This window comes from Trachypithecus francoisi, unplaced genomic scaffold (genome assembly GCF_009764315.1).
Source record: "Trachypithecus francoisi isolate TF-2019V2 unplaced genomic scaffold, Tfra_2.0 Lachesis_group3, whole genome shotgun sequence".
Taxonomy (NCBI): domain Eukaryota; kingdom Metazoa; phylum Chordata; class Mammalia; order Primates; family Cercopithecidae; genus Trachypithecus; species Trachypithecus francoisi.
The window spans coordinates 86,862,447-86,888,017 of record NW_022681468.1 but is presented as its reverse complement, the minus strand read 5'-3'; the positions used below and the strand labels follow the sequence as shown (position 1 = coordinate 86,888,017).

General features: G+C 49.1%; 1 protein-coding gene and 1 long non-coding RNA gene across 5 annotated transcripts; one reads left to right on the top strand and one right to left on the bottom strand.

Annotated features, from left to right (window-relative positions):
* The first annotated feature begins 12,294 nt into the window (after positions 1-12,294).
* Positions 12,295-23,482, top strand: LOC117070102 (golgin subfamily A member 8C-like). Of its 3 annotated transcripts, none has more exons than XM_033188796.1 (19): positions 12,295-12,718; positions 14,429-14,548; positions 15,130-15,189; positions 15,371-15,451; positions 16,303-16,341; positions 16,605-16,652; positions 16,741-16,825; positions 16,921-17,027; positions 18,073-18,159; positions 18,265-18,372; positions 18,566-18,653; positions 19,055-19,173; positions 19,600-19,668; positions 21,311-21,386; positions 21,818-21,909; positions 22,481-22,581; positions 22,664-22,764; positions 22,854-23,009; positions 23,096-23,482. In XM_033188796.1, the coding sequence occupies exons 1-19, from the start codon at positions 12,671-12,673 to the stop codon at positions 23,278-23,280; spliced, it is 1,770 nt and encodes a 589-aa protein (XP_033044687.1). In that variant the 5' UTR covers positions 12,295-12,670; the 3' UTR covers positions 23,281-23,482. The 3 variants fall into 3 exon arrangements, with proteins under 3 accessions (XP_033044687.1, XP_033044686.1, XP_033044688.1); XM_033188795.1 differs by having other exon boundaries at positions 19,055-19,332; XM_033188797.1 differs by lacking the exons at positions 15,130-15,189; positions 21,311-21,386; positions 21,818-21,909 and adding an exon at positions 22,254-22,331 and having other exon boundaries at positions 14,429-14,546; positions 15,324-15,451; positions 19,055-19,332.
* Positions 15,967-22,416, bottom strand: LOC117070112. 2 transcript variants are annotated; one of them, XR_004431769.1, is made up of 2 exons: positions 22,398-22,416; positions 15,967-16,598 (listed from the first exon to the last, which is right to left on the bottom strand). It is a non-coding gene; the product is annotated as an uncharacterized LOC117070112 (long non-coding RNA). The 2 variants fall into 2 exon arrangements; XR_004431770.1 differs by lacking the exon at positions 22,398-22,416 and adding an exon at positions 19,505-19,898.
* Positions 23,483-25,571: the final 2,089 nt, after the last annotated feature.

The window sequence follows — 25,571 nt, the reverse complement described above, 5'->3', positions numbered from 1 at the left end:
GCAATTACATGAGAGTAATACCATTAGAATTTTTAATTACTCATAGCCCTATATACTAACAAGTATGTTCATGCTTGCGTGTTCTCTTCTCATCTTTACTGTGTGCTTGCTTTCTTAGTAATGGCATGTAGAAGTTGTTTTAAGCAGGAATAATTCTCGAGATAATTTTGTATGTTTCCTTTTTTCTCTTTAAGGTATATATTGGGTAGAAGAGCATTATGTATGGAACTTCTCATGAAACAGGTGATTTTCTTATGATACTCAATTTTCACCCTCAATAGAGTGTTTTGATTATGTAAGCTAGATTCTCTTAAACAAATTTTAGTGTTTTTTTTTTTTTCATAGCCCCTACTTTCAAGAATGAAAGAGGTCAACCAGTAAAATGAGATTGTACTTGGTGCTGAATCTATGCTAGGATCGGCATTAAGAGTGACCTTTATTAAGGTTCTAATTTGCTCATGGTTGGGCACTTAAAACGTCAGTTTGTTGGTTTTTGTGAGATTCTGGAAACGGTCCAATTTTACTTTTTCCCCTTGTCTCCAGATGTTTTAACACTGATCTGCTGCTGTTGAGGTATATGCCATCTTGTTAGGCCTTCTCAAGTGGGAATCAGGAATGCTACTGTGTTCCAGAGATGTTTTGTTCTTCCTATAGGGCTGAAGCAGTGCCTACTCAATAGAACCGGTCATCGTGCAAAGAAATGCCACCTGACCCAAAGGCAAAGCCAGAGTGCAGCTTGGAGCAAAGAAGGTACTTTTATTAAGAATTTTATATAAACCATAAGATATATTTTATATTACTTTGTGCGCCTTCTTCTTATCTTAATTCTTTTTGAGAGAATTCATTTCATTTTCATTTGGTTTGTTTTCTTCTTGTTACAAAGATGATCTATAGAAAATATAGAAGTACAAAAAAATTAAAGATACTAACTGATGATCGCTTAATGATTTAGTATCTGCTTGTTTAGTCTTTGTTATATTTACTGTAGACAAACATATCTCCAGTTGTACATTTATTATTGGTATGTATACCCTAGTAAGTTAAAAGTTATATGTACTTGAAGTTTTGCAAGTTGAGTTCATATTGTAGAATTAATTCCTGATGAACTTTTACGTGCTAGGCAGTAGTCTTTTTATTTATTTATTTATTTATTTATTTATTTATTTTTTGAGGCAGAGTCTCGCTCTGTCGCCCGGACTGGAGTGCAGTGGCCGGATCTCAGCTCACTGCAAGCTCCGCCTGCCGGGTTTACGCCATTCTCCTGCCTCAGCCTCCCGAGTAGCTGGGACTACAGGCGCCCGCCACCTCGCCCAGCTAGTTTTTGTATTTTTAGTAGAGACGGGGTTTCACCATGTTAGCCAGGATGGTCTCGATCTCCTGACCTCGTGATCCGCCCGTCTCGGCCTCCCAAAGTGCTGGGATTACAGGCTTGAGCCACCGCGCCCGGCCCAATTTTTACTTTTTATTTACTCTTTCAATCCTCTTAAGAACTTAAAAAGAGGGTATTACTAATATCTGCATCTTGTGGATGAGGTAACTCAAGGTCGGTAACTTATCCAAGATCACAGGTGGCAGAGCAAGGATTAAAACCAGACAGTCTGGCTGCCCAAGGCCCAACCAAGAGGAGCTGAGAGCAAGCCACGGGGCAGAAGGATGTTGTTCAGGCTGGTTTTCAGTTCAGTTAACATGAAACGCAGGCTGTAACCTTAATTCCAGGACATTACCGAGAAAGCCTCCCAAAGCCATAGGTTTTTTACCATGAGCATGAGTTTTAGCAAGAGTTTGAGGTTTAAAGGCCACATAGTGCTCTAACAAGCTTCCATTCACGCTTATGGAGGGACTGGTAGTTGAGCTAAATAGTGAAATCCTGGAGCACACAGCCTTTAGGGCAGGTTCTGACCTATTTCTGTGGTCAGGAAAGACACGTCTTTCCCTGCTGCCCACAGCCTCCAGTTATTCACCTTCAGAATTTCCTAGTCTGTGATCACATTCAGATGAGAGATCTGTTTTGTTTTTTCCAGGGTAGGAGGAAGGGAGTCACCAACAATACTAAGCAGTCTAGTCTTCTGTGTATAAATGAGCAAGGTTGGGGAGCCAAATTTGTGAACCTTGTGTAATCCTGAGATTCTCCAAGAGAATTAAAGAGAATGTCAGGATTACGCTTGGTGGTAAAGTGGGCTTATGTTAGTTGTCTCCACAGCTCTCATCAAAAGCAGACACAGATACTTTTTGTAGGAAATTATTTCTAACTTAAGCCTGTAGGATTCCCAAAGATTAAAAGCAGGCAACTATGAATTCAGTGAAATCATAGCATTCAAGTAGTCAACCCAACATACTTGAGAATTATCAGAAACAATGAATAATATGTTTCCCAAAGACTATAGGTTTCGGAATTACCAGATACAGAACATGTTATGTCCAGACCGTTTATTCCCCGAAGAAGACCACCAGAGTCCAGAGTCAAAGCCAAGTGGCAAGGATCTTTAATGCAAGTTCGAACTTGGTCCCTCCGTTCTACAACATACAAGAGGGCCCGGAACAATGCCCGCGCTTGCTTTTTATAGCTTGAGGTAAACAGGACTTGTCAGGTTACAGAGGAACAAGGCATTACAATTGGTTTACATTTTAAATTATGCTTTTAGCAGCTTTCTTATTGGTTCCTGCGCTTTTACAAAAGGTTGCAACCTTATCGGAGGTTCTCCAGGTGTTGTTTTTCTTTGAAATATACAGAGGAATGTGTTTGTGTCGGGCTCAGGAAGTGGAGGCATTGCTCAAGGCTGTGATGTGTTTGTGTTCTTTCATTTCCCCCTCTCTCAGGTACTTCTGGAGCCAATCTTGGGTCCTATAGGTCTGACTCCATTTCAGTGTCCACAGTTTGGTATTGAGCTCTGAGGACCATGAGCTGTATGGTGTCAAACCTTTCCTTGACAAACCGCAAAATTCTGTTTATAACACAAGGTCCTACGGTAAGCAGAAACAGCAGACTTAACAGGGGTCCAAGGAAGGGGGCTAACAGAGAAAACATAGAGGAATTCCACCATTGGTTTGCAGCTGAGGCAAACTGCTGTTTTTTCATTTCTATGCTTAACCTGCATAACTGCTGGACCCGGTTCTCTACAAGCCCTGATTCATTGATATAAAAACAACAATCTTCCTTTAGAAACATACATGTACCACCTTTCTCAGCAGTGAGCAAGTCTAAGGCCCTCCGGTTCTGCAAGGCTACTTGAGCTAGGGATATAAGCCGTCGTTGGAGGGAGGCAAGGGACTCAGCCGACTCCTCCATAGCAACAGCAAATTGTTGGTACAACTTGTTATTTTCTATGAGGGTGTGACCTAGGGCTCCCCCTGCCAGTCCGGCCGCAATGAGGGATGATGTGAGGGAGATTCCTGCAATGAGGGGGAGAAATATGGCTCGTGTAGGTCTCGGTCTAGGGACTGGGTGAATAGTAGTACTAGTCCAGTTACCGGTGTACCCCAGGAACTTGCCGGCAGTTAGGAGAGTTAACCGGGGAACTAATGTAACGGGAAGACACAGTTGGTTAGTTACAGAGGGACCAGATAGGTTCTTAGATAATGTTCCATTACACCAAAAGACTATGCCCGGCGGGGCCCTCAGGTTGGTGTTGGGGGGCGTTACAGTGATGTTGTAGAGGCTGGAGTTGGTGCCTGAAAAACAGTAGGGAAACTTCTCCTGACTGGGGTTCAGGTACAGTGGCACATCAAGAATGGGGGCGTTTGTGAGATTCTGAAGGTTGTTAATTTGGGTAGAGGATCCCCATGGCAGAGGGACAGCAGTTAGCGGTGGGCGTCCTAGGGTGGCACATAGAAAGCAACTGGACAAGCTATGAAGTCCTGTAAGGTTAGCAAGTTCTACTCCTTCTCGTAATAATTCTAACCAGGAGAAAGGACGTAACTCTTGTGTTAGTCTGTCTTCCTGTCGTTGGATATTCCCATGGACCAGGGGCAGTACTTGAACTAGGCCCTGCCACAGATAGAGGTGACTGCTAGGCCACGTGGAGGAAGGGGAGTAGTATACAGCTCCATGTTGAGGCTTGGTCCAGTGGGAGTTCCAAGGGTCTTTAACTACCCAAGTATAGATGCCACCTCTACCCTGTCGGTAGAAGTTTCCCCCGGATCGCTCGCGCCACCCTCTGACTGAATGCATTTTACAGTAATTGTAGGGGCAGCCTGCGTTTTGGTGCCACCAATAGTGTTTACAATTGTATTTAGTCTGATCAAACTCAAAACATATTATTGGCACCTTTGGTTCGGCTATTTGAAAACCAGTAAAATTTAGCAAAATTGGGTCACTGCACCCTGAGGGGGGGCAATCAGCACTGGCTAATAATTTCCCGGGTTTATGAGGTTGCCCAGGGTGGGTTTGGTTTTCATAAAGCCAGAATCTCCAGACAAAGGGATTAGAAACTGGTTTCGTGTTTGCCCCAGTGGCCACTAGGGCAGCTAACGCTAGGGTTAGACTGCTTAGCTGCATGTTTGCAGTGAGCTATGCTGCCGGCGCAGGGTGAGTTTTAAGGGGTTGTTCTTAGCTCTGTCCACAGTCCACGTGGTTGGTGCTTCAGTCGCTGCCGTGAGTGGTGCAAGAAGGTCGGAGGTTGGGTCCACCGGTTTGACGTGGGTGTAGTGGATCCACGACGCGATGCCCTCCACTCTCAGGGCGGTGGGTGTGGTCAGGAGTACCTGGAGTGGTCCCTTCCACCTGGGTTCCAAGGTCTCCTGTCGGTGTCGCTTAACCAGGACCCAGTCTCCCGGCTGGTACGGATGGGGTGTCGGTGGGGGACCGGTCTCATATAGTTCCTTCAGCTTGGGCCAGACTTCCTGATGAATTTTCTGCAAGGCTTGTAGGGAAAATAAGAGTTCAGAGACATTTTCTGTTTCAGATTTGAGTAGATCATCTTTTAGGCTGGGAACCAGGGGTGGGGGTCTGCCATACATGATTTCATAAGGGGTAAGGCCCAGTCTGTAAGGGGTGTTACGGGCCTGGAACAGAGCGTAGGGGAGAAGGACCACCCAATTAGCGCCAGTCTCCATAGTCAATTTAGTTAAGGTCTCCTTTAAGGTCCGATTCATCCTCTCTACCTGTCCTGAACTCTGGGGCCTGTAAGCGCAATGTAGTTTCCAATTTGCCCCAATGATGGAAGCCAAATCCTGACTTACCTTAGCAACGAAGGCTGGTCCATTATCTGACCCTATCTGGACGGGGAAGCCATACCTGGGAAGGATATCTTCTAGAATTTTCTTTGCTACAACCTGAGCAGTCTCCCTCTTGGTTGGGAATGCTTCAATCCACCCTGAAAAAAGTATCTACAAAGACAAGTAAGTACCGATACCCGTAGTTCCCTGGCTTTATCTCAGTAAAATCTACCTCCCAGTAGATAACGGGCCTGGTTCCCCTGAGCCTTGTTCCCGTTGCAGCCTGGGATTGAGGGTAGGCGTTGTTAAGCTGGCAGACTTTGCAATTGGTCACGATGCTGCTTGCCGTCTCGACTATATGTCTGATTTTGAGCTTGGAGCGTCTGATCAGATCTATCATCCGCCGGGCACCCCAGGTTCTAACACTTATTGTCCTAATTTTTCTGGTAGGATGGTTTGGTCATTAGTATCAGTCCACCACCCATTCTGGATCTGTTTCAGGGGAAGTTTGTTGATCCACTGGAGATCTTGTTCTGAATAATCAGGGAGATATGGCAGGTCCCGGGGGCCCGGATCAGGGAGCTGGAGTGCAAGGAGTTGACTGGGAGCCTTTGCCACACTCCTTGCAGTTTGGTCTGCCAGAAAGTTGCCTTGAGCAATTGGAGTGGTTGGTTTCTGATGCCCTGGGCAATGTACAATAGCCAATTTTTCTGGTTCCCATAGGGCTGTTAACAGGGCTAGGATCTCCTGCTTATTTTTTATCTCTTTTCCTTCAGTCGTTAGTAACCCTCGCTCCCTGTAAATGGCCCCATGTATGTGTGTCGTAGCAAAAGCATATCGCTGTCTGTGTATACTGTCAGTTTCTTCCCTGCCCCTAGGGTAAGAGCTTGGGTGAGGGCTATCAGTTCGGCCTTCTGGGCCGATGTCCCCAGGGGCAAGGGTTCCGCCCAGATTACCTCAGTCTCTGAACTCACTGCTGCTCCAGCGTACCTCTGGCCTTGGTGAATGAAGCTGCTTCCATCAGTGAACCAGACGAGGTCTGCGTCAGGAAGTGGGCAGTCCTGTAGGTCCTCTCGAACTCCGTGCACCTGAGCTAGTATCTTAGTGCAATCATGGAGCGGGGCGTCCAGGTCCGGGTTAGGCAGCAGCGAGGCAGGGTTTAAGGTTGTTGGGGGCAGGAAAGTTATCCTGAGAGGGTTTAGTAGTAGTCCTTGGTAGTGGGTGAGGCGGGCATTACTTATCCACCAATTAGGTGGCTGTTTGAGTACACCCTCGATGGCATGTGGGGTACCGACCCGTAATTCTTGACCCATGACAAGTTTATCAGCATCTTGTACCATCAGGGCCGTGGCTGCAATCATTCGGAGGCAAGGGGGCCACCCGGTAGCCACTGGGTCTAATTTCTTTGACAGGTAAGCAAATGGCCTCCGCCAGGGGCCTAAGTTCTGAGTTAGCACCGCCTTGGCGACACCCTTGCTCTCGTCCACGTATAAGTGGAAGGGCTTAGTGACGTCAGGTAGTCCCAGTGCAGGCGCAGAGAGTAAGGCGGTTTTGATCTGCTGGAAAGCCGTCTCGGCTTCTTCTGTCCAACTAAATGGCTGCTGTCCCCGGGTTGCCTGATATAAGGGTTTAGCCAGCTCCACGAACCCAGGTATCCATAGTCTACAAAATCCTGCTGACCCCAGGAATTCCCTTACTTGTCGGGTGGACTGTGGCCTGGGGATCTGCAGAACAGTCTGCTTCCGGGTGTCTGTTAACCAGCGCCGCCCTCCTTTTAGCAGGTACCCCAGATATGTTACTTCTGGTTTACAAATTTGTGCTTTCTTTGCCGAGGCCCGGTATCCTAGATTTCCTAAAGCTTGTAAGAGACCCTTGGTCCCTTGGAGGCAAGCTTCTTGGGTCTCGGCTGCAATCAGGAGGTCATCAACATACTGTAGTAAAGTTATTTCAGGGTGTTTGCGTCGGTACTCACCCAGGTCTTCATGGAGGGCCTCATCGAACAGGGTGGGAGAGTTTTTGAATCCCTGCGGCAGTCTGGTCCATGTCAGTTGGCCACTTATGCCCCTCTCAGGGTCAGTCCACTCGAAGGCGAAGAGCTTTTGACTCTGAGGGGCTAAAGGCAAACTGAAGAAGGCATCTTTCAGATCTAAAACAGTATACCATTGGTGTTTGGGGTTTAGAGTACTCAGGAGGGTGTATGGGTTGGGCACAGTTGGATGTATGTCCATAACCCTCTTATTGACTTCTCTTAAGTCTTGTACAGGTCTGTACTCTCCGTTATTAGGTTTACGTACCGGCAGCAATGGAGTGTTCCAGGGTGAGTGACAGGGCCGAAGGACCCCTTGGTCGAGGAGCCGATGGATGTGGGGCGTAATTCCTACTTTGGCTTTTAGGGGCATTGGGTACTGCCGTACCCGAACAGGATCTGTCCCAGGCTTGAGTTCGACAAACAAGGCAGGACGGTGTTTCGCTAATCCTAAGCCCCCTGTCTCTGCCCAAGCTCCTGGATATTGCTGGAGCCAGGTTGCTATGTCCTGGTCAGGGGTCACTTGCTCTTGGTGGAGCCGGTACTCATCTTCTAGGGTTATAGTCAGGATGGGCACGGGCTGATTTTGGGAATTGGTCACGATGGGCCCCTTAGGGAGGAAATGGATCTGTGCTCCCATTTTAGTCAGCAGGTCTCTCCCTAATAAGGGGCAGGGGCTCTCAGGGATGACCAGGAAAGAATGGGTTACATTCCTGACTCCGAGGTTTACTGTCCTTTGTGTCGTCCAGGGGTACTTCTTAATTCCTGTGGCCCCTTGTACCCATGAGGACTTGGTGGATAATTTTCCATTAGTTGTAACTAGGACCGAATGCTGTGCTCCTGTATCGACCAAGAATTGGACTGGGGACCCCTCCACTTGCAAAGTTACCCTAGGTTCGGGGAGGGGGTCCAAACCCCGTCTTCCCTAGTCTTCGTCTTGAGTGACTAGTACGGGTGTAGGCCTAGGGGGTCCCTGTCCTCGTTGTTTCTTCTTAGGGCAGTCTCTTACCCAGTGGCCAACTTCCTTACAGTAGGCGCATTGGTCTTTGTTCAGATTATCATGTCTGGGGCACTGCCTAGGTTGAGTGTTCTCTGGCTGTAGATGCTCTTTCTGTACTACTGCTGCCAGGACCTTAGTCATTTTTTCAGTGGCCTTAAATTGCCTTTCTTCTGGAGTATCTCTATTATTGTAAACTCGCTGGGCTATCTGGAGGAGGTCCTGTATCTGTTTTCCCTCTAAGTTTTCTAATTTCTGGAGTTTCTTTTTAATATCTGGGGCTGCCTGATTTACAAAAGACATTACAATAGCTGCCTGACTTCCTGGGGCCTCTGGGTCTATGGGGGTATACTGTCTAAAGGCTTCCATTAATCTTTCTAAGTAGCTGGCTGGGCTTTCTGTCTTTCCTTGCAAAACAGAGTATACTTTAGCCAAATTAGTGGGCTTGCGAGCAGCCGCCCGGAGACCCGCCATTAGAGTCTGGCGATAAAGGTGTAGCCGTCCCCTACCTTCTGCTGTGTTGTAATCCCACGCCGGTCTGGTCAGAGGAAAAGTCGCATTTATGAGGTCAGGGTTGGCAGTTGGTTGACCGTCGTCCCCCGGACCAGCTTTCTAGCTTCTACCTGTATTCTCTCTCGCTCCTCTGTTGTGAACAAGATCCGGAGGAGCTGCTGACAATCATCCCAAGTGGGCTGGTGGGTGAACATGACACTATCTAGTAAAGCCATTAAATCTTTGGGGTTGTCTGAAAACCGGGCACTCTGAGTCTTCCAGTTATACAGATCACTAGTGGAGAATGGCCAGTACTGAAGCCTGGAGATTCCCGTGTCATCTGGGGGTCCTATTTCCCGGAGGGGTAAAGCCACTGTGGAGTCAGGCGGCTGGGGGGGGCCAGCTCGCAAAGTGCGCCCCCGCATCCGCCCAGCCGGCCCTTCAGAGTTACTTTCACTTTCAGCAGATCCGGAAGCTCCGGCCGCCTCCCGTGGCTCAGCCCGGGGGGCTGGGGCCTGGGGTCCGGAGGGGTACGGAGGGGGTTCTGTGGACAGTGGGTCCTCGCTCTCAGGTAAAACAGGATGGGGGGGCCGTCGGTTGCTTGGATTTTAGCGGCCGAGCAACCAGTGCCTTGCAGGGTTCCGGGGCTAATAGGAAGGGGGACAGCCAAGGGGGCGGGTTCTTAATTAGGTCCTGCCATATAAGAATGTATGGGATATGATCCGGGTGGCCGGCACGCCCTGATAGGAAAACCTTGGACTTGACTCTAGTGATGACGGGAAGGCAGAATGTCCCCCGGGTGGCCACCCTACATCAAAGGCAGGCCATTCGGAGCGGCATAGAGTAATTAGCCTTCCCTTCCTGATTTCCATACTAAGATCATGGCCCCTTGCTCTAACATCCTTGAAATTACTTGTAAGGAGAGATAGGGGAGTGCTCTGGGTATTACCCATTTTAAACGGTAGCGCCCGGAGAGGCGTCTGGAACAGGTCCTGCAAGGGAACAAATTATGTCGGCCACAGGCGTGCACCAGAAATCTGGGTCAGAATCAGATCAGAGGGGAGCCGCCAGCGCGCACCAGAAATCTGGGTCAGAATCAGATCAGAGGGGAGCTGCCAGCGCGCACCAGAAATCTGGGTCAGAGTCAGATCAGAAGGGAGCCGCCAGCGCGCACCAGAAACCTGGGTCAGAGTCAGATCAGAGGGGAGCCGCCAGCGCACACAGCCGCCAGCGCGCACCAGAAACCTGGGTCAGAGTCAGATCAGAGGGGAGCCGCCAGCGCACACAGCCGCCAGCACGCACCAGAAACCTGGGTCAGAGTCAGATCAGAGGGAAGCCGCCAGCGCGCACCAGAAACCTGGGTCAGAGTCAGATCAGACGAGAGCCACCAGCGCACACAGCCGCCAGCGCGCATCAGAAACCTGGGTCAGAGTCAGATCAGACGAGAGCCAGGGGACGTCTCCCACCGTCTCCGCTGCCGTCCTATAGCGTGTCCGTCAGGACTGCGTCAGCTTCAGTTTCAGACCTCGCGAGTTACAGATACAGGTTTAGAACAGACACAGACAGACAAACAGAGACAAGCCGCAGACTCAGAGAGTTGCAGATTCAGAACGGACACAGACAGACAACAGAGACAAGCCGCAGACTCAGAGAGTTGCAGATTCAGAACGGACACAGACAGACAAACAGAGACAAGTCGGCTCACCTATCAGCAGATCGATCCTAGTAGATCCGTTGACCGGGGGTCTGGTGGGCTTGGGGGAATCCCGGACGAGCCCCCAAATGTTATGCCCAGACCGTTTATTCCCCGAAGAAGACCACCAGAGTCCAGAGTCAAAGCCAAGTGGCAAGGATCTTTAATGCAAGTTCGAACTTGGTCCCTCCGTTCTACAACATACAAGAGGGCCCGGAACAATGCCCACGCTTGCTTTTTATAGCTTGAGGTAAACAGGACTTGTCAGGTTACAGAGGAACAAGGCATTACAATTGGTTTACATTTTAAATTATGCTTTTAGCAGCTTTCTTATTGGTTCCTGCGCTTTTACAAAAGGTTGCAACCTTATCGGAGGTTCTCCAGGTGTTGTTTTTCCTTGAAATATATGGAGGAATGTGTTTGTGTCGGGCTCAGGAAGTGGAGGCATTGCTCAAGGCTGTGATGTGTGTTGTGTCGGGCTCAGGAAGTGGAGGCATATGGGGATGTGATGTGCTCAAGGCTGTGATGTTTTGTGTTCTTTCAAACACAGATTTCAAATATTAGAATTATGAGAAAATAGTTACACATGAAGTCTAATATATGTAAAAAAAAATCACTCATAAAATTGAGGAAGCAGTAAGACCACCAGGAATGATGAGGAAGACCTGAAAGGAAAATGGAAGAAATAGAACTTACAGAAATAAATATATAGTTGGGTAGGGTGGCTCACACCTGTAATCCCAGCACTTTTTGGGAGGCTGAGGTGGGAGCACGGCATGAGCCCAGGAGTTGGAGACAAGCCTGGGCAACATGGTGAGAACTTGTTTCTACAAAAAAATACCTCACCACCACCAAAAAAAAAAAAAAAAAAATTAGCTGGTGTGGGGCACCTGCCTATAGTCCCAGCTACTCAGGAGGCTGAGGTGGGAGGATCACTTGAGTTCAGGAGTCTGTGGCTGCAGGTTCGTACCACTGCAGTCCAGCCTGGGTGACAGAGTGAGACTCTGTCCCAGAATAAAATGAAATAAGGAAATAAAAAATGTAATTGTTGAAATAAGAAATTCAGTGGATGGATTAGACACCAGAAGAAAGAATTAATTGGTTAGATAATTCTCTCCAAAAAGTAAGTCAGTATGTTACACAGAGAGACATGAGGATAGATGATAGAGCAGAAGTTGGTGGGGTTGAGGGGGAGAGGGAGATCAGAATAAGGTCTAAAATAAATCTTAGTGGAATCCCAGGAGGCGATATTAAAATTATATTAGAAAGTGAGAGAAATAGAAGTTCTTCTTTTGTTTTGTTTTTTTGAGACAGAGTCTCTCTCTGTAGCCCAGGCTGCTGTGCAGTGGTGCGATCTTGGCTCACTGCAAGCTCCGCCTCCCGGGTTCACGCCATTCTCCTGCCTCTGCCTCCCAAGTAGCTGGGACTACAGGTGCCCACCACCACGACTGGCCAATTTTTTGTATTTTTAATAGAGACAGGATTTCACCATGTTAGCCAGAATGGTCTCGATTTCCTGACCTCGTGATCCACCCACATCGGGCTCCCAAAGTGCTGGGATTACAGGTGTGAAGCACCGCACCCAGCACAAAAGCTTTGTGTTTTTACAGATATTAGACTTGTTTCTTGTTTAAGCAAAAAAAATCATAACAATAACATAAGAGAATAAATGTTTTTCCAAAAAAGAGAAATCATTGTGATTATCTTATCTTATTGGAATGTTGGATAATATAGTCTGCTTCATTAACCATCAGCATGCTATAGATTTTCCATTTTTATAGGCTCTGTATCTCAGTTAAGGCATACTGGTAATTTTTGTACTGTATTTGAAGATGAAAAATACAGATCAAAATCAAAGACCTTGCATAGAAGCTGGATAATGAAGACAGCTCTGGAGGAACACATATACACACACAGACACACACATATATAAAGTATACACACTTTTTAAAAAAGTTTTAAAGCTTTTAAAACAAAAGCCGGCCCCTTCCCTCTATGAGATTGGGCAGCCCCTCCCTCTCTCAGAGTGGTTGGGGACAGTGGTTGCATGGACAGCTTTCCTTGTGAGCCACAGGTCCCTCTGGACACACTGCTGCCTGGCCACGCCCCAATTCCCTTTCATCTTTCTCATTGACCAATGGGCTTGGAGCATTAAGGCCACGCCCCTTTTCTGCATTCTACTGGAGCCCTGGTTACGCCTCCACTGGTTCAGTTGGTCAGCTGCCTGGTAGGTGACTGGAAGCGTTGATCAGTGCTCGCTGGGATTTTGCTGACGTGGCCCCAACCCTGCCTCCCTCCCCACCCCGCGATGTTAGAAGAAACTCGAGAGAGAAAATTGGCAGCAGCCAAGAAAAAGGTAAAAAGCACCAGGTCGTGGCCCCCCAATCCAGCCAGAGATCCCCTCCAATGACAAGACCACTGCCAGAGTCCATACCACTCCTGAGGCACACCGGGCTGGGACCCCCAACCCTGGCACCTCTGGGCTCCCCCCACCAAAGTCCTGGCAGTCAGTCCCACTCCTTCAGCAAGCAGCCCAGCCCCTGCCCTCACCAATCACCCCAGGGTGACTTTGGGTGGGCGACTCCTGGGGCTCCCCATTCCATACTCAGCCCTCACATCCTGCCACCCCAAGCCTAACCTCCCTGGGTTCTTTGGGCTCACCTCTCCAAGGACCTGGGTCCCCCAGCCCCAGGCCCCCCATTGCCATTCATCCCTGGGTGACTTTGAACTGGTGATTCCTGGGGTTCCCTGCTGCAGACTCTACTCTCCCCTCCTGCTGCCTCAAAGTCAAACTCCCTGTGCTCTTTTGGCTGGCGTCTCCAAGGACCTGGGTCCCAATCCTGTGTTTCCCTCCCCCATAGTGGAGTGGGACTCGGACATTTTGCTGATGTGCCCCCCCCCCCCCCCCCCGGCCCAACCAGGAGGAGTGGAATGTAGTGATGTCACAATCTGCCTAGGAACTGTCATTACTGGAAGACCGGCCTTTGATCTTATGACCCAGTGCCCTAAGTGTTGTCACCCCATTTCTTGTTCTTCTGGTCATAGCGCAAATTTGCAGCTGGAAGGGGAATGGAGACCATGGGACCTAGGAGCAAGGGGTTCCAGGCTGCCTCACTCCTTTAACATAGACATTGATGGGGGAAAAGCCTACACTTCCCCTGTGAGCTCAAAACATTGACAGTATCTCTGGGTGACAATGAGAGAATGGGTTTGGTTTGGTTTTCTCCAAGGCTTCTACTTTCCAGAGAGATTTTAACATTTTTTTTCTGAGTTCTCCACCTCATATTCTATTTCTCCATGGTTCTGGGACCAGACTACCCTTCAGTCAGTGGTCTCTGAAGTGAGATTTGCTCATCTTCTGTGGAACAGATCTTGGGAAACTGAACTTGACAGCTTGAATCTTCCTCATATTATCTCGACCTGCAGAACTTTGAGTGCCACGGGATAAATGTGGGACATCTTTCTGAAGCATCAGTTTCCCTTGATTCTCTTGAGATAAGGAGAAAAAACATTAATGTACTTAAGGATGACAGTCACATAGGCTTCTGAGAGTGTCACATATACTACCGGACTTCTCTCTGAAATGAGGCTTGGGTTGTCCTCTTTCTGATGAATTCCCAGATTTAACAGAAAGGCTGCCTTCTGACAGGAGGACACATTGATATAGAAGTTTGAGAGGTACTGGTGCACTTCTTGATACTAACAGATGTGTGAGGATGTATGACTCTAAACCATGCAGTTCCTGCCTACCTAATGTTTACTTTTCTACCTCTGCCTCTGGTTTTGGTCCCTGGCATCTGCTGACTTTTGGCAAAACCCCAGAGCTTGGAGTCAGAAGACTGAGTTTCAAAGTTCCAGTATCACCTTTTTCTTTTTCTTTTTTTTTTTTCTTCTAGCCATTATATCAATCCCTCTCAGTCACTAAATGATTGTGACAACACCTTGTACAGATATTGGTGTCATTAAATCAGATGATATACAAGAGTATTTTGTAGAAACTGTAAAGGAGCATGTGGCTGTAGGGGCTGATAGTTCTCATGAGGATTACTGCTCTTCTTTCCCACAGTTAAAAGAACATTGGCAGAGAAACAGCCCTGGTGCTCCAGCAGGAGTGAATAAGAACAGGAAAACAAATGGCAGTAGCCCTGAGACAGCCACTTCTGGTGGTTGCCACTCAACTGGTGATGTGAGTCTTGGCTGACCAGGCTCCTGGGGACAGGGGGCCCAAGGGGCAGTAGAGGGTAATTGTTAAGATTGTGAATGGACTGTTGGGTACTGGTTAAGAATTCTGGGTTTGAATCCTGCCTCTCCATCTGCCAGGGATATAATTTAGGTCAAGTTGCTTGAGCTCTTGGGGCCTCTCTTTGCACATCTGTATATATAGGTGGTATTATTGTTTGACTTCCATTTGTGAGGTTTAAATGAGATTTGTTATTGTTTTATGTTAATCCCTAGTACATGGCCTGCTGTAAACACCCAGGACACCAGGATATGGTCATTGCTGTTTGATTTTCCTCATCCCCAGTCTCAAGGGGAAGCCAGGACAATGAGAACAGCCATTTGCCATCAGGAGTCACTGAAAGGGCGCCAGGGTGGGATGGTGGGGAGATAAGAACCATGAGAGAAGTTGGCACAAAGGAGTTATGGGACAAAGGGTCCAAGATAGGCAGAAAAGAAAATTGTGCCAGCTGATGGGGAAGAAAGGAAGTCAGAGGGCTTAGACACAGAGGGACAGAACATCTCCATGTGCACTCTCATCTCTTGTAGTCAGCAACAGGTATCCACAGAGAGGGCCCTACGTCATCTGCACCCCTCAAGGATCTGGAGGTAAGAGGCTCTGGGCGGAGGTGCAGTGACCCCGCAGGCCAGCCCTCCAACCTCCTCCGACAGCGGGGACTGGGTGCCCCTCTGTAAGCTGAGACAGCCCACCACACCCCAGCCCTAATGATTGTTCTCTCTACCTCTCCCCCACTCCTCCTCCACCTCCTCTTCTCTATATGCGCCTCAGAGCCGGTCCCAAGAACTAGCAGCAGTCCTGGACTCAAGGCCGGTCAAAATCAGTCTACTGAAGAACACCATCAAATCTTTGGTAAGAGTCCAGTGAGGTCCCCTGATTCCACTGACAATCCTGGGCTCCAGTTTCCCCTTGGGGCCCTGAAGAAAGGGACTGGGGGCCCCTGGTGCCAAGGGCAAACAGGGAGCTGGGGCACCCAGACCTCACCTGGAAGGACCCCAGAGCATGCAGCATGGCTGTTCTTTTGCTGCCCTCTTTGCCGACTCTCTCCTCTCCACACACCCTGCTCTAGTCCTGCTACACACGCCCTGGGGTTGTTGCCTCTCGGGGGAATGCGAGCCTGACTGGTTGTCAGGGGCCCCGTATTTCTGCCGTGACTCAGTCCCTAATTTGCTCTTTGATTCTGGACAAGCCGCCTCTGCTTTTTGGGCTCGCATTTCCAGAGGAGGTAGTGAGTATCAAAGGTGTCTGTTAGCTCTTAGAGTCCGAGATTTAAAGGGCCCCTAGAATGGAAACCTCAGGGCCAAGGGCTCCTGTCTGTCATTTTCTGTCCTATATCTGCTGTGAAGAACCGTACCTGGCCCATTCGTGCTCAGTAAATGTTTACTGAATGAACGCACTTTTCTAAATCACAAGCGGGCAGAAGGGGGGGCCTTTCTCAAACTCCATCTCTAGAGGTTTATGTTACTGTCCTCTCAAGAGATTCCACATTCAGACTTTGAGTTCTGTGGCTGTGAGTGAAAACCAACAAAGACCCAAATCCTCTGTCCTTGGGAGCTTGAGGAGAGTTTACCAATTCGTGTTCCCATTATGTCTGAGAACTTTGCCTTTAAAATCCATTCCTGGCCCCTGCCTACTGCTTCCTGGCCTGGGGAATAGAGTTGAGGGGGCCGCCCTCCCTCACCTTCATTTGACTCTCCCCACAGAAACAAGAGAAGAAACAAGTGGAACATCAGCTGGAAGAAGTAACGTGATTTCTTTGTTTCCTCGCGACATGACCGCTGGGTTTGGGGGCACTCAGATGTAGAGGCCCCAGTCTCGTCTCACCCACTCCCAGCCTGTGGAAAAAGGCTCACCCCTCACATTCCACCCCACCTCCACAGGGTCCCTGATAACCTGATGCCATGGGTGGGCCTGTCCTGGGGCATTGATGACATTCTGGGGCATGTCTCTTGCTGTGCCATCTCTGCCTCCCCCTGGTAAGAGCTCTGTCTTCCTCTTCCTATAGGAAAAGAAGGCAAACAGTGAGAAACAGAAAGCTGAAAGGAAGCTAGAGGTGAGTGGAGGGTGTGAAGTTTTCTCCTGTCCTCCAGAGAATGTTTCTTTCCTTCTCTTTCAGCACTTGCTTGGCTTTTCTCCCAAAGGTTCAAGTCCAGAGATTGAATATACAGAAGGGGAAACTAAGTACGCACCTGTACCACCAGAAACGCTCTCTCAGATACTTAGAAGGTGGGAATCTGGGCACCCTGTCATTCTTCAACCTGGCACTTTGATAGGTCTTTAGGGGGAGTCCTTTGGGCCCCATCTCAACTCTCTCATTACAGAGGAGTCCAAGGATCTGGCCGGCCGCCTGCAACATTCATTGCAGCATAAAGGAGAGTTAAAGCGGGCTCTCTCTGCTATCACCACCACACAGAAGAAGGACGACAGAGTGAGTCTGACCACCTGCCCCATCCCCTGGGAGCCCAGCTTCGCAGATGGAGGAGTGAGCCTAAAGGTCCCTTCTACAGGATGGAGTGTCCTGCCCAGAAGGCAGCATGACCATTTCTCGCTGCTTTTGTGTCTGGTTGTTAGAGGCAGCCTGGGGCTGAGTCAGCTGCTCTGGGTGGGTTGGGGGGTGCGGTGGGGAGCGAGCACTGGACACAGAACTTGGAGGCCAAGTGCCTCCCCTGCCCTTACCTGACTGGGGTCTTGGCCAAGTCCTAGGTGGTATATTGGGTACTTTACTTGTGAAGGTACAGGAGAGTACCTTTAGTATGTTACCATTTCTGTAGAGAAAGGAAACCTCTGTGTGTGTGTGTGTGTGTGTGTGTGTACATACTATGATAATATACAGAAAACATGTCTGTAAGGTTCATAGAAAACTCAGGAGAGAGCAACAGGGTGGCTGGGAGATACTTCCCTGCTGTACCTTCTGAGTTTTGAACTATGCGAATGTATCATCCTTTCAGAAAGTAAACAAAAGATTAATTTTCCCCTTCCTATCTGTGCCCCCATCCCCAGCAAGAAAAAATGGGCTTAGAGAATTGGATAGACCTGGGTGTTCAAATCCCAGCTCTGCCTAAGTGATGTTAGGCAAGCGCTTAACCTCAAATACTCCATGATTTTTCATCTACACAACAGAAGGAATCATAGTAACTGTCTCCTATGGTGGTTGCGAGAATTAAAGGGGATTGCTAGCATGATACCTGGTGAAGCACTCCATAAAGGTTCAAACAGTGGTAGTAATAACAGTAGTAACAATAGCAATATTATCTGATCTCTCTGGGCCTCTGTTAGCCAGCTGTAAATTCAATCTCTTTCCCTGTCCCTTCCAACTTTACTGAGTTCTTTTAAAAACCAGACCACAGACTTGGAAATGCCTCAATCTTTACTGACCGAGTTGTATATTCAGCCTAGCCCTAGCTTGTTTAAGGGGCACTGTATGGAATGGCCCAGGTTCCCTATATAGAAACTTCTCACTCTTCACCATCCAGTCCTCGAGCCACAGGAAAGCACATATGGAGTGGAAGTTAGAGTGGTCCATACGGGAGCAGGCACTGCTGAAAGCACAGCTGACACAGGTGAGGTTTTGCAGAGGGAGGGAGGGAAGGAAGATGACCCCAGGTGGCCAGGAGCAGGTGAGGACCAGTGACAGCCCTTCCTAACTTCTGTGCCCATTCTTGCAGATGAAGTATTCACTTAAACAAGTCCAGCTAGAGAGAGATGAATATGCTCAACATCTAAAAGGAGAGAGGGCCCGGTGGCAGGAGAGGATGAGAAAAATGTTGCAGGAGGTGAGGTCTGACCGTTCAGCTCTCCCATCTTAGATAGGTCACTGGATCTTTCTAAGTGTCTGTAACATGGGAATAGTACAGCCAGAGGTGGTCATGGGTCTGGGCTTTGTGGAGGTGGGGGCAGAGAGGGAGATGGCAGCCTGTCCAGCCACCAGCCCTCTCTCCAGGGCCCTTTTCCCCTGTGCTTGGGCAGGTTTGCACCTTGAAGAAAGAGAAGAAGGATGTTACGCATTGGGTAGAGAAGCTGGAGAGGAGTTTGTCCAAACTCAAAAACCAGACAGGTAAGATGGGGCTGGCATGACCTGGGAGCAGGCCTGGCATCAGAGGGCTATGGGGGGGGGCTTAGAATGCCCCAGGGAGGTGGGTGGATGGAAGGGCTTTGAGGCAGAGGGAAAGAGGTCTGTGCCGGGAGACAGCAAGTCTTGTCATCTCCGTGAGCCTCAGTGTCCCCATCAGCAAATGGGGCCCATTGTCAGTCACCCACAGTGCTCTCCATCTGAAAGTGGTTTGGAAGATTGGCTACCATCCGGGTGCGAGGAATCATTCGCAGTGAGGCCAAGTTTGGGGAGGCTGAGAGGAGCTGTGCACCAAGAGGAGGGGTTTTTTTTGTTGTTGTTTTTTGTTTTGTTTTGTTTTTGTTTTTGAGAATCCAGAGGCCCTTATTGTCTGCTTCCTTTCTCAGCTGAACCCCTGCCCCGGGAGCCCCCAGCAGTGCCCCCTGAGGAGGAGCTGCAGCACCTGAGGAAGGAACTAGAGAGAGTGTCAGCAGAGCTCCAGGCCCAGGTGGAAAACCATCAGCACGTAAGTCTCCTGAACCAGGCACAAAAGGAGAGGCTTCAGGAGCAGGAGGAGAGGCTTCAGGAGCAGGAGGAGAAGCTTCGGAAGCAGGAGGAGAGACTTCGTGAGCAGGAGGAGAGACTTCAGCAGCTGGCCAAGCCACAGAGTGGCGTCGAGGAGCTGGTGCGTTGCCCCACCTGGGCAGCCTGCCCTCCTCCCTAGTCCTCCAGGCCTTTGTTTCCCAACTTGTAAAATGGGGCAGTGTAGCCCTCACGTGAAATGTTACTTCTAAAGGCACCTGTGAGCCAGAGCCCTACTCTGGTGGCTGTGGGAGAGAGGGGATGATTTTTCTAACCTGCCTCCACCCTTCCCGGTGCCATGGGAGGCAAACACCAAGTTCTGGGGTCTCCAGCCGCAGTGGGTGGCTGCTGATTGCTTCTGTCTGTCTAGAACAATGAGAACAAGAGTGCACTGCAGTTGGAGCAGCAAGTGGAGGAGCTACAGGAGAAGCTGGGCAAGGTGAAGTAGATTGTAACCCCCACCCCATCCAAGAAGGGCTGGGAGGCGGGCACCAGCCTCTGGGGAGGGGAGGTGCCAGGCCAGAGGCAGCTGCAGCCTGGGGGCAGGTGACCCCAGCACCCTCCAGGGCAGTCTTGTGACTGTTTCTTCCTTCCTGCCTTCTGACTTTTAGAGGTGGGTAGCCCTGGGCTCCTCCGAGGTCTGGAAATCATCATCCCAGCTAGAGGCATGGAGCCCCCAATCATAGGGGAAGACACAGTGGTATAAGAGTCTCCTTACGCCAGGCACGGTGGCTCAGGCCTATAATCCCACCACTTTTGGAGGTTGAGGCAGGAGAATCTCTTGAGGTCAGGAGTTTGAGATCAGCCTGGCCAACCTCAGGCTGGTAAAACTTCATCTCTACTAAAATTACAAAAAAATAAAATAAAATTTGCTGGACATGGTGGAGCATGCCTGTAATCCCACCTACTCAGGAGGCTGAGGCATGGGAATCGCCTGAGCCCAGGAGGTGGAGGTTGCAATGAGCTGAGATTGCACCATTGCACTCCAGCTTGGGCCACAGAGTGACACTCTGTGTCAAAACAAAACAAAAAGGCTCCTTAGATTAAAACTGGATTCCAAACCTCAGTTCCACTGGTCACCATTCCAGTACTTTGCATCTCTAAGTCTCTGTTTCTTTTTGAGATGGAGTCTCAGTCTGTTGTCCAGGCTGGAGTGCAGTGGTGCAATCTCAGCTCACTGCAAGCTCCACCTCCCGGGTTCACATCATTCTCCTGCCTCAGCCTCCTGAGTAACTGGGACTACAGGCGCCTGCCACCATGCCCGGCTAAGTTTTTGTATTTTTTAGTAGAGACTGGGTTTCACTGTGTTAGCCAGGATGGTCTTGATCTCCTGACCTCATGATCTGCCCGCCTCAGCCTCCCAAAGTCCCGGGATTACAGATGTGAGCCACCGTGCCTGGCCGTCTCTGTTTCTTTAACTTCAAAAGGAAGTTAGCATCTTCCTTATGGAGGTGCTGAGGATTAAATGAGATGATACATGGAAAGCATTAGGCATGTAGTACATTTAGCACATAGTGGTTGGCTCCCACTGCTTTTCCACCAGTCTGTGGCCTACAGTTTAAATGGGTATGAAGGTATGAGGCTCACCAAATGGTGAGGCTGGGGAAGGAGGCATGGGGTTCTAGGAAAGGAAGCCAGTCACTTAGGCCTGGAGTAAGGGGCCAGGGGCCTGGGCAGGCGACAAAGCCCCACAGTGCCCTCACTACCCTATTAATGGGCCCAGAATCTGGAAGCCAGCCACCATGTGCCCTCACACCCAGGGTCTTCCTGCAGGTGGAGCTGAAGAGCCAAGAGGCTCAGAGTCTGCAGCAGCAGCCAGACCGGTTACCTGGGTCACCGGCAGCAGTACGTGGCCACCTATCTGCAGCTGACCTCTGAGAAGGAGGTGCTGCACAGGCAGTTACTGCAGCAGACACAGCTAATGAACCAGCTGCAGCAGCAGGAAACGTGGGGCAAAGCGGTGGCCAAGATGGCCCACCAAAAGTTGCAGGAGACCCAGGGGAGGGAGCTGCTGAGGACAGGGCCATGAGGGGGATGACCTGGCAAACTCCATGCCTTCTCACTCTTTCCTGGCCCCTTAGGAACACCTGGAGGCTGCCAGCCAGCAAAATCAGCAGCTAACGGCCCAACTGCGCCTCATGGCTCTCCCTGGGGAAGGTACAGGAGACCACTCAGAGGAAGAGGAGAGAGCCCCAGGAGGAAGGGGGGACTGTGAGCAGCCCAGGATTGAGGAGTTGGAAGAGACTTTTAGAACAGCTGGTCATTATGCTGACTGGGTGCCTGCATTAAGTTCAGCATCAATATGGTGGCCTCCTGGGAGCGGGGGCCCACTAAGCTGCCTAAGGATGGCTGAACTGGCCCAGATCAGAAAGGGAGCAGGTCAGAAGTCCCGCACTGACCAGTAGTGGGACTGTGCCTGGGCAGTATAGCAAGATGTTGGTTCTTAAAAGGAAAAATAAAGAACAGTAGCTTACTCCTGTCTGGGGAGGGGCTGGCTCAGGGTTACATAGTGAGGGTGGAGGCAGAGGTGGGCCCACAGTACCTCCCTTGTTGGGTTGTCTGAGGACCCCTCTGGCCACCCCCCACAGAAGATGGAGGAGGACATCTGGACAGTGAGAAGGAGGAGGCACCTCAGCCCATGCCGAGCGTTCCAGAGGACCTGGAGATCTGGGAGGCCATGGTGAGCCTGACTCCCCCCGCACCGATTTTGCCACCTTCCTCTGTGGTCCCTCCAAGACGCTTTATGCTCTTATTTTCCCTGCCTTCTGATTTCTCTGGACCCTCATCCCTTCCAGGAGCCAGTGGTCAGACACCATTTCCCCTGTGACCAACAGGTGCACTCTCTGAGGCCCCAAGGGAAGGGGCTGTGCTCCACCTCTCTGCCACATTTGTTCTGTGTATGCCCCTATAAGAATGCTCACCTCTTGCCCTCAGGTGGCATTTTTCAACCCCGCTGGAGCCAGTGCCCAGGAGGAGCAGGCATGGTTATGACAGCGGGTGAAAGAGCAGAGGGTGTGCTGCCAGCGCCTGGCTCACCCGGTGGCCTCGGCCCAAAAGGAGCCAGAGGCAACAGTCCCAGCCCCAGGGACTGGGGGCGAATCTGTGAGTGGGAAGACCAACCGGGCCATGCAGGAAGTCATGGAGAAGCTGGCCCATGCCAGGACCCACCTCCAGCTTCGCCATGACTTACTTGAAAATGCCACCTGAGGGCAGGTCGCTGCCGAGATGTGACCCCATTATTTTGGCTCCAGAGCGGCTTTATGGGCCACCGGGAGGAGATGGCGGACCTGAGTGAGCTGGTGAAGAAACAGGAACTGCGATTCATCCATTACCGGAGGGAGAGATGCCATCAGTGAGTGGGAGGCCGGGGCACGGCAGGGGGAGCTGCAGGGCCTTCGGAGGGGTCCCAGCGTCTGAGCCCTGTGCTCCTGCAGGAATGTTCATCACCTTACAATAGAGGCAGGGGGCAGTGCCAAAGATGCAGCAATGGGAGGAGGACATCATCAGGCTGGTCCAGCACAGGGAGGAGATGAAGGTAGGGTGTGCAACATCTCTGCGGGGGTGGGGGTGGGCCTGGGGGTGGGCGCCAGCAGCGGCGTGACAGCTGAGCAACCCTCCCTCCAGGTGAATCTGCTGGAGCTGCAGGAGATGCTGTTACGGCTTGTGCTGACCACAACAGCGAGCACAGCAAACTCCTGACCTCTGCCCAGAACCCTGCTGATGAGCCCGGTCCAGGAGCCCCAGCCCCCCAGGAGCTTGGGGCTGCCAAACAGCATGGCGGTGAGTAGAGCCCTCAGGCGGGGCGGGCAGGCAGGAGCGGGGGGTGCTGGCACTGCACTCAGATCCCTGCCTCCTTCTGTCCAAAGATCTTTGTGAGGTGAGCCTCACCGACAGCTCTGAGCCTGTGCAAGGAGAGGCCAGGGAGGGGTCTCCCTATGACAACCCTACTGCACAGCCCATCATGCAGGACCATCAGGAGCACCCAGGCTTGGGCAGCAACTGCTTTGTGCCATTCTTAAGCTGTGCTTGGCTGCGGAGAAGAAGGAGATAAACATCACCATCATCAAAGAGCTGGTCAAGAAATGTTTTAAAAAGAAACAAAGTTATGGGGTTAATCTCCTACACAATTCATTTACTTCATTTGAATGTTAGAGCCACTCTTAATTATTTGTGTTTCTAATTTGTAGTTTAAGTTTATTTGTAAAAAGTTAAAAGAGATTGGGTCTCTGTGGCTTTCACTGAGGTTCACTCTGGCATCCTTTAGCATTTTCTTTTTTAATTTTGTAATTGTAGCTCATTAGCATGTATATTGACTTTGCCATTACATGGTGGGAGTTCAAACACGCAAAGACCCACTGTTTGCACAAAATTATTCTCGTTGGTTTGGAATAGGCTGCCTTGCTTTTCTAATGTTATTGCAGCATGTATGTTCATTACAGAATTCAGATAAAATTTGCTTATGTTCTGCTATTATGTTTGATCCAGTCTTAATCACAGTGAGCTCTTCATTAGCTCAATAGGTGGTTTGTGCCCAAGTGTGCACTGTTGATTACTTTGTAATATATGCCACCACGAGTACTGATATTTAGAGTTGTTTAAAGGCTGAGAACTGGAAACAGCCTTTCCCCCATTTTCTGTGTACTGGTGATGGGAGTAATAAGATTTTGGGGGAGCTTTTTAAATCTCACAGAAGAGGACAGTGGCCTGCGCTGGCAGCTATGTGCGGGACGGAGTGCGTTTCATTGGTTCCGGTGCCAGGAATGAGCGCTGGACTATGGTTGTTCCCCTAGGATTTGTGTGTGCTCTGGGCTCATGAAGCTATTGCATCACGAGCTGCAGCAGTTGTACTCTTTTTCCATGACCTAAACAGGGATTATTTCTGAGGAATGAAAGGCTCCCATCATTGACTGTGGATGTGGAAAACCTTTCCTAGCTTAGAGCATTGGTATCTGGAATATATTTTAAAGTCAGTGTTCATGTTACCTGTTTTAATCACATGACTATAGCGCCCAGTACACAAAAGGGTGCTGGCTGGCATTCTTCTTAATGTATTTAGTACGGATCATAAGAAATCCTTAAGAGTTTAATGTCTCTGGAACAGGCATACAGGCTCTAGTCAAGAATGATTTAGAGTGAACGGAAGCAGTGTGACACCTGGCTTTCCTCTCTGTTCATGGAGCTTCTTTGAGGCTTAAAGACTGATTTTACCATCTAGACCTCTCTGGCTAATACCTATTCTTCAACCACCTTGGTTACTCTCACATAGGAATTTACTTCTTTTCGTTGAATGGAAAACACTTTCAAAAATAATAACAAACATTATCATAAACTAATATATACAGGAGTACTTAGTTGAAACAAAAAGGAGTTTTACTAGACAGTATTATACTATCTCTGAAAAATCAAGAACTTTATGCAACTTAAAATGTTTACAAACTACAGTGCAATCTACTGTTTGTGAATGTCAATGTATTATCAGGAAACGTGTCTGTACAATCACAGTGGTATTTCCTCACAAACTTCTTTACCAAGAATGAAATATGTTTTTGTACCTCTTGGTTTCAGTTAGGGATGTATTTTGTGCAATATTTATGTGATTATGCCTATACACGATGAATGAATGAATTTCAGTCACACATTGCCTAAATCATAACTTGATGCTTGGGAAAGAATCAACAGTTAAAACTTCATGAGGTTGTAATGTCTGTGTTCCAAAACACATCACAGTATTAGGATGTAGGGAGATATGTACGTGTGCTCCCTGGAGGGGGGATTTCTAGTAGTAGACCATCTCCATTTTCAGCATTTGGCATCGTCATGACACTTTTATAAATATGATATTAACAGGAGACCAAAAAACAATTTTACCGATGGAATAACAGATTTGCCTGCATTCACTGAAAGAGCGCAAATATTGGGTCCTTGTGACTTCAACGGACTCTTCCGAATTGTATGAATGTAGCAATGTATTAGATAAGCCCAGTTTCAGAATAATAAAGAAAAAATGTTAGACCAAATAATGCGAGTAATTAACAGTGGTACAATTTCTAGCCCATGGGTTTAAAATGCACTTAAAGTCCTGTTCTTGCCTTTTTTTTTCTGAGCTTCCCGCTTTTGTATTGTTTGAGTTCAGTTTAAAGACAATTACTTTAAGTCCATTTTAAACCCTTAGGCTAGAAATTGGACCACTGTGAATTAGCCACATTATTTTGTGTAATTTTTTTTCTTTATCACTCTGAAACTGGGTTTACCTAATACATGGATAAATTATTTCGAAGGTACTTTTGTCATTGAAATCACTTCACTTTTACCCTGATAAACATCAGTGACTGGGAATGACCT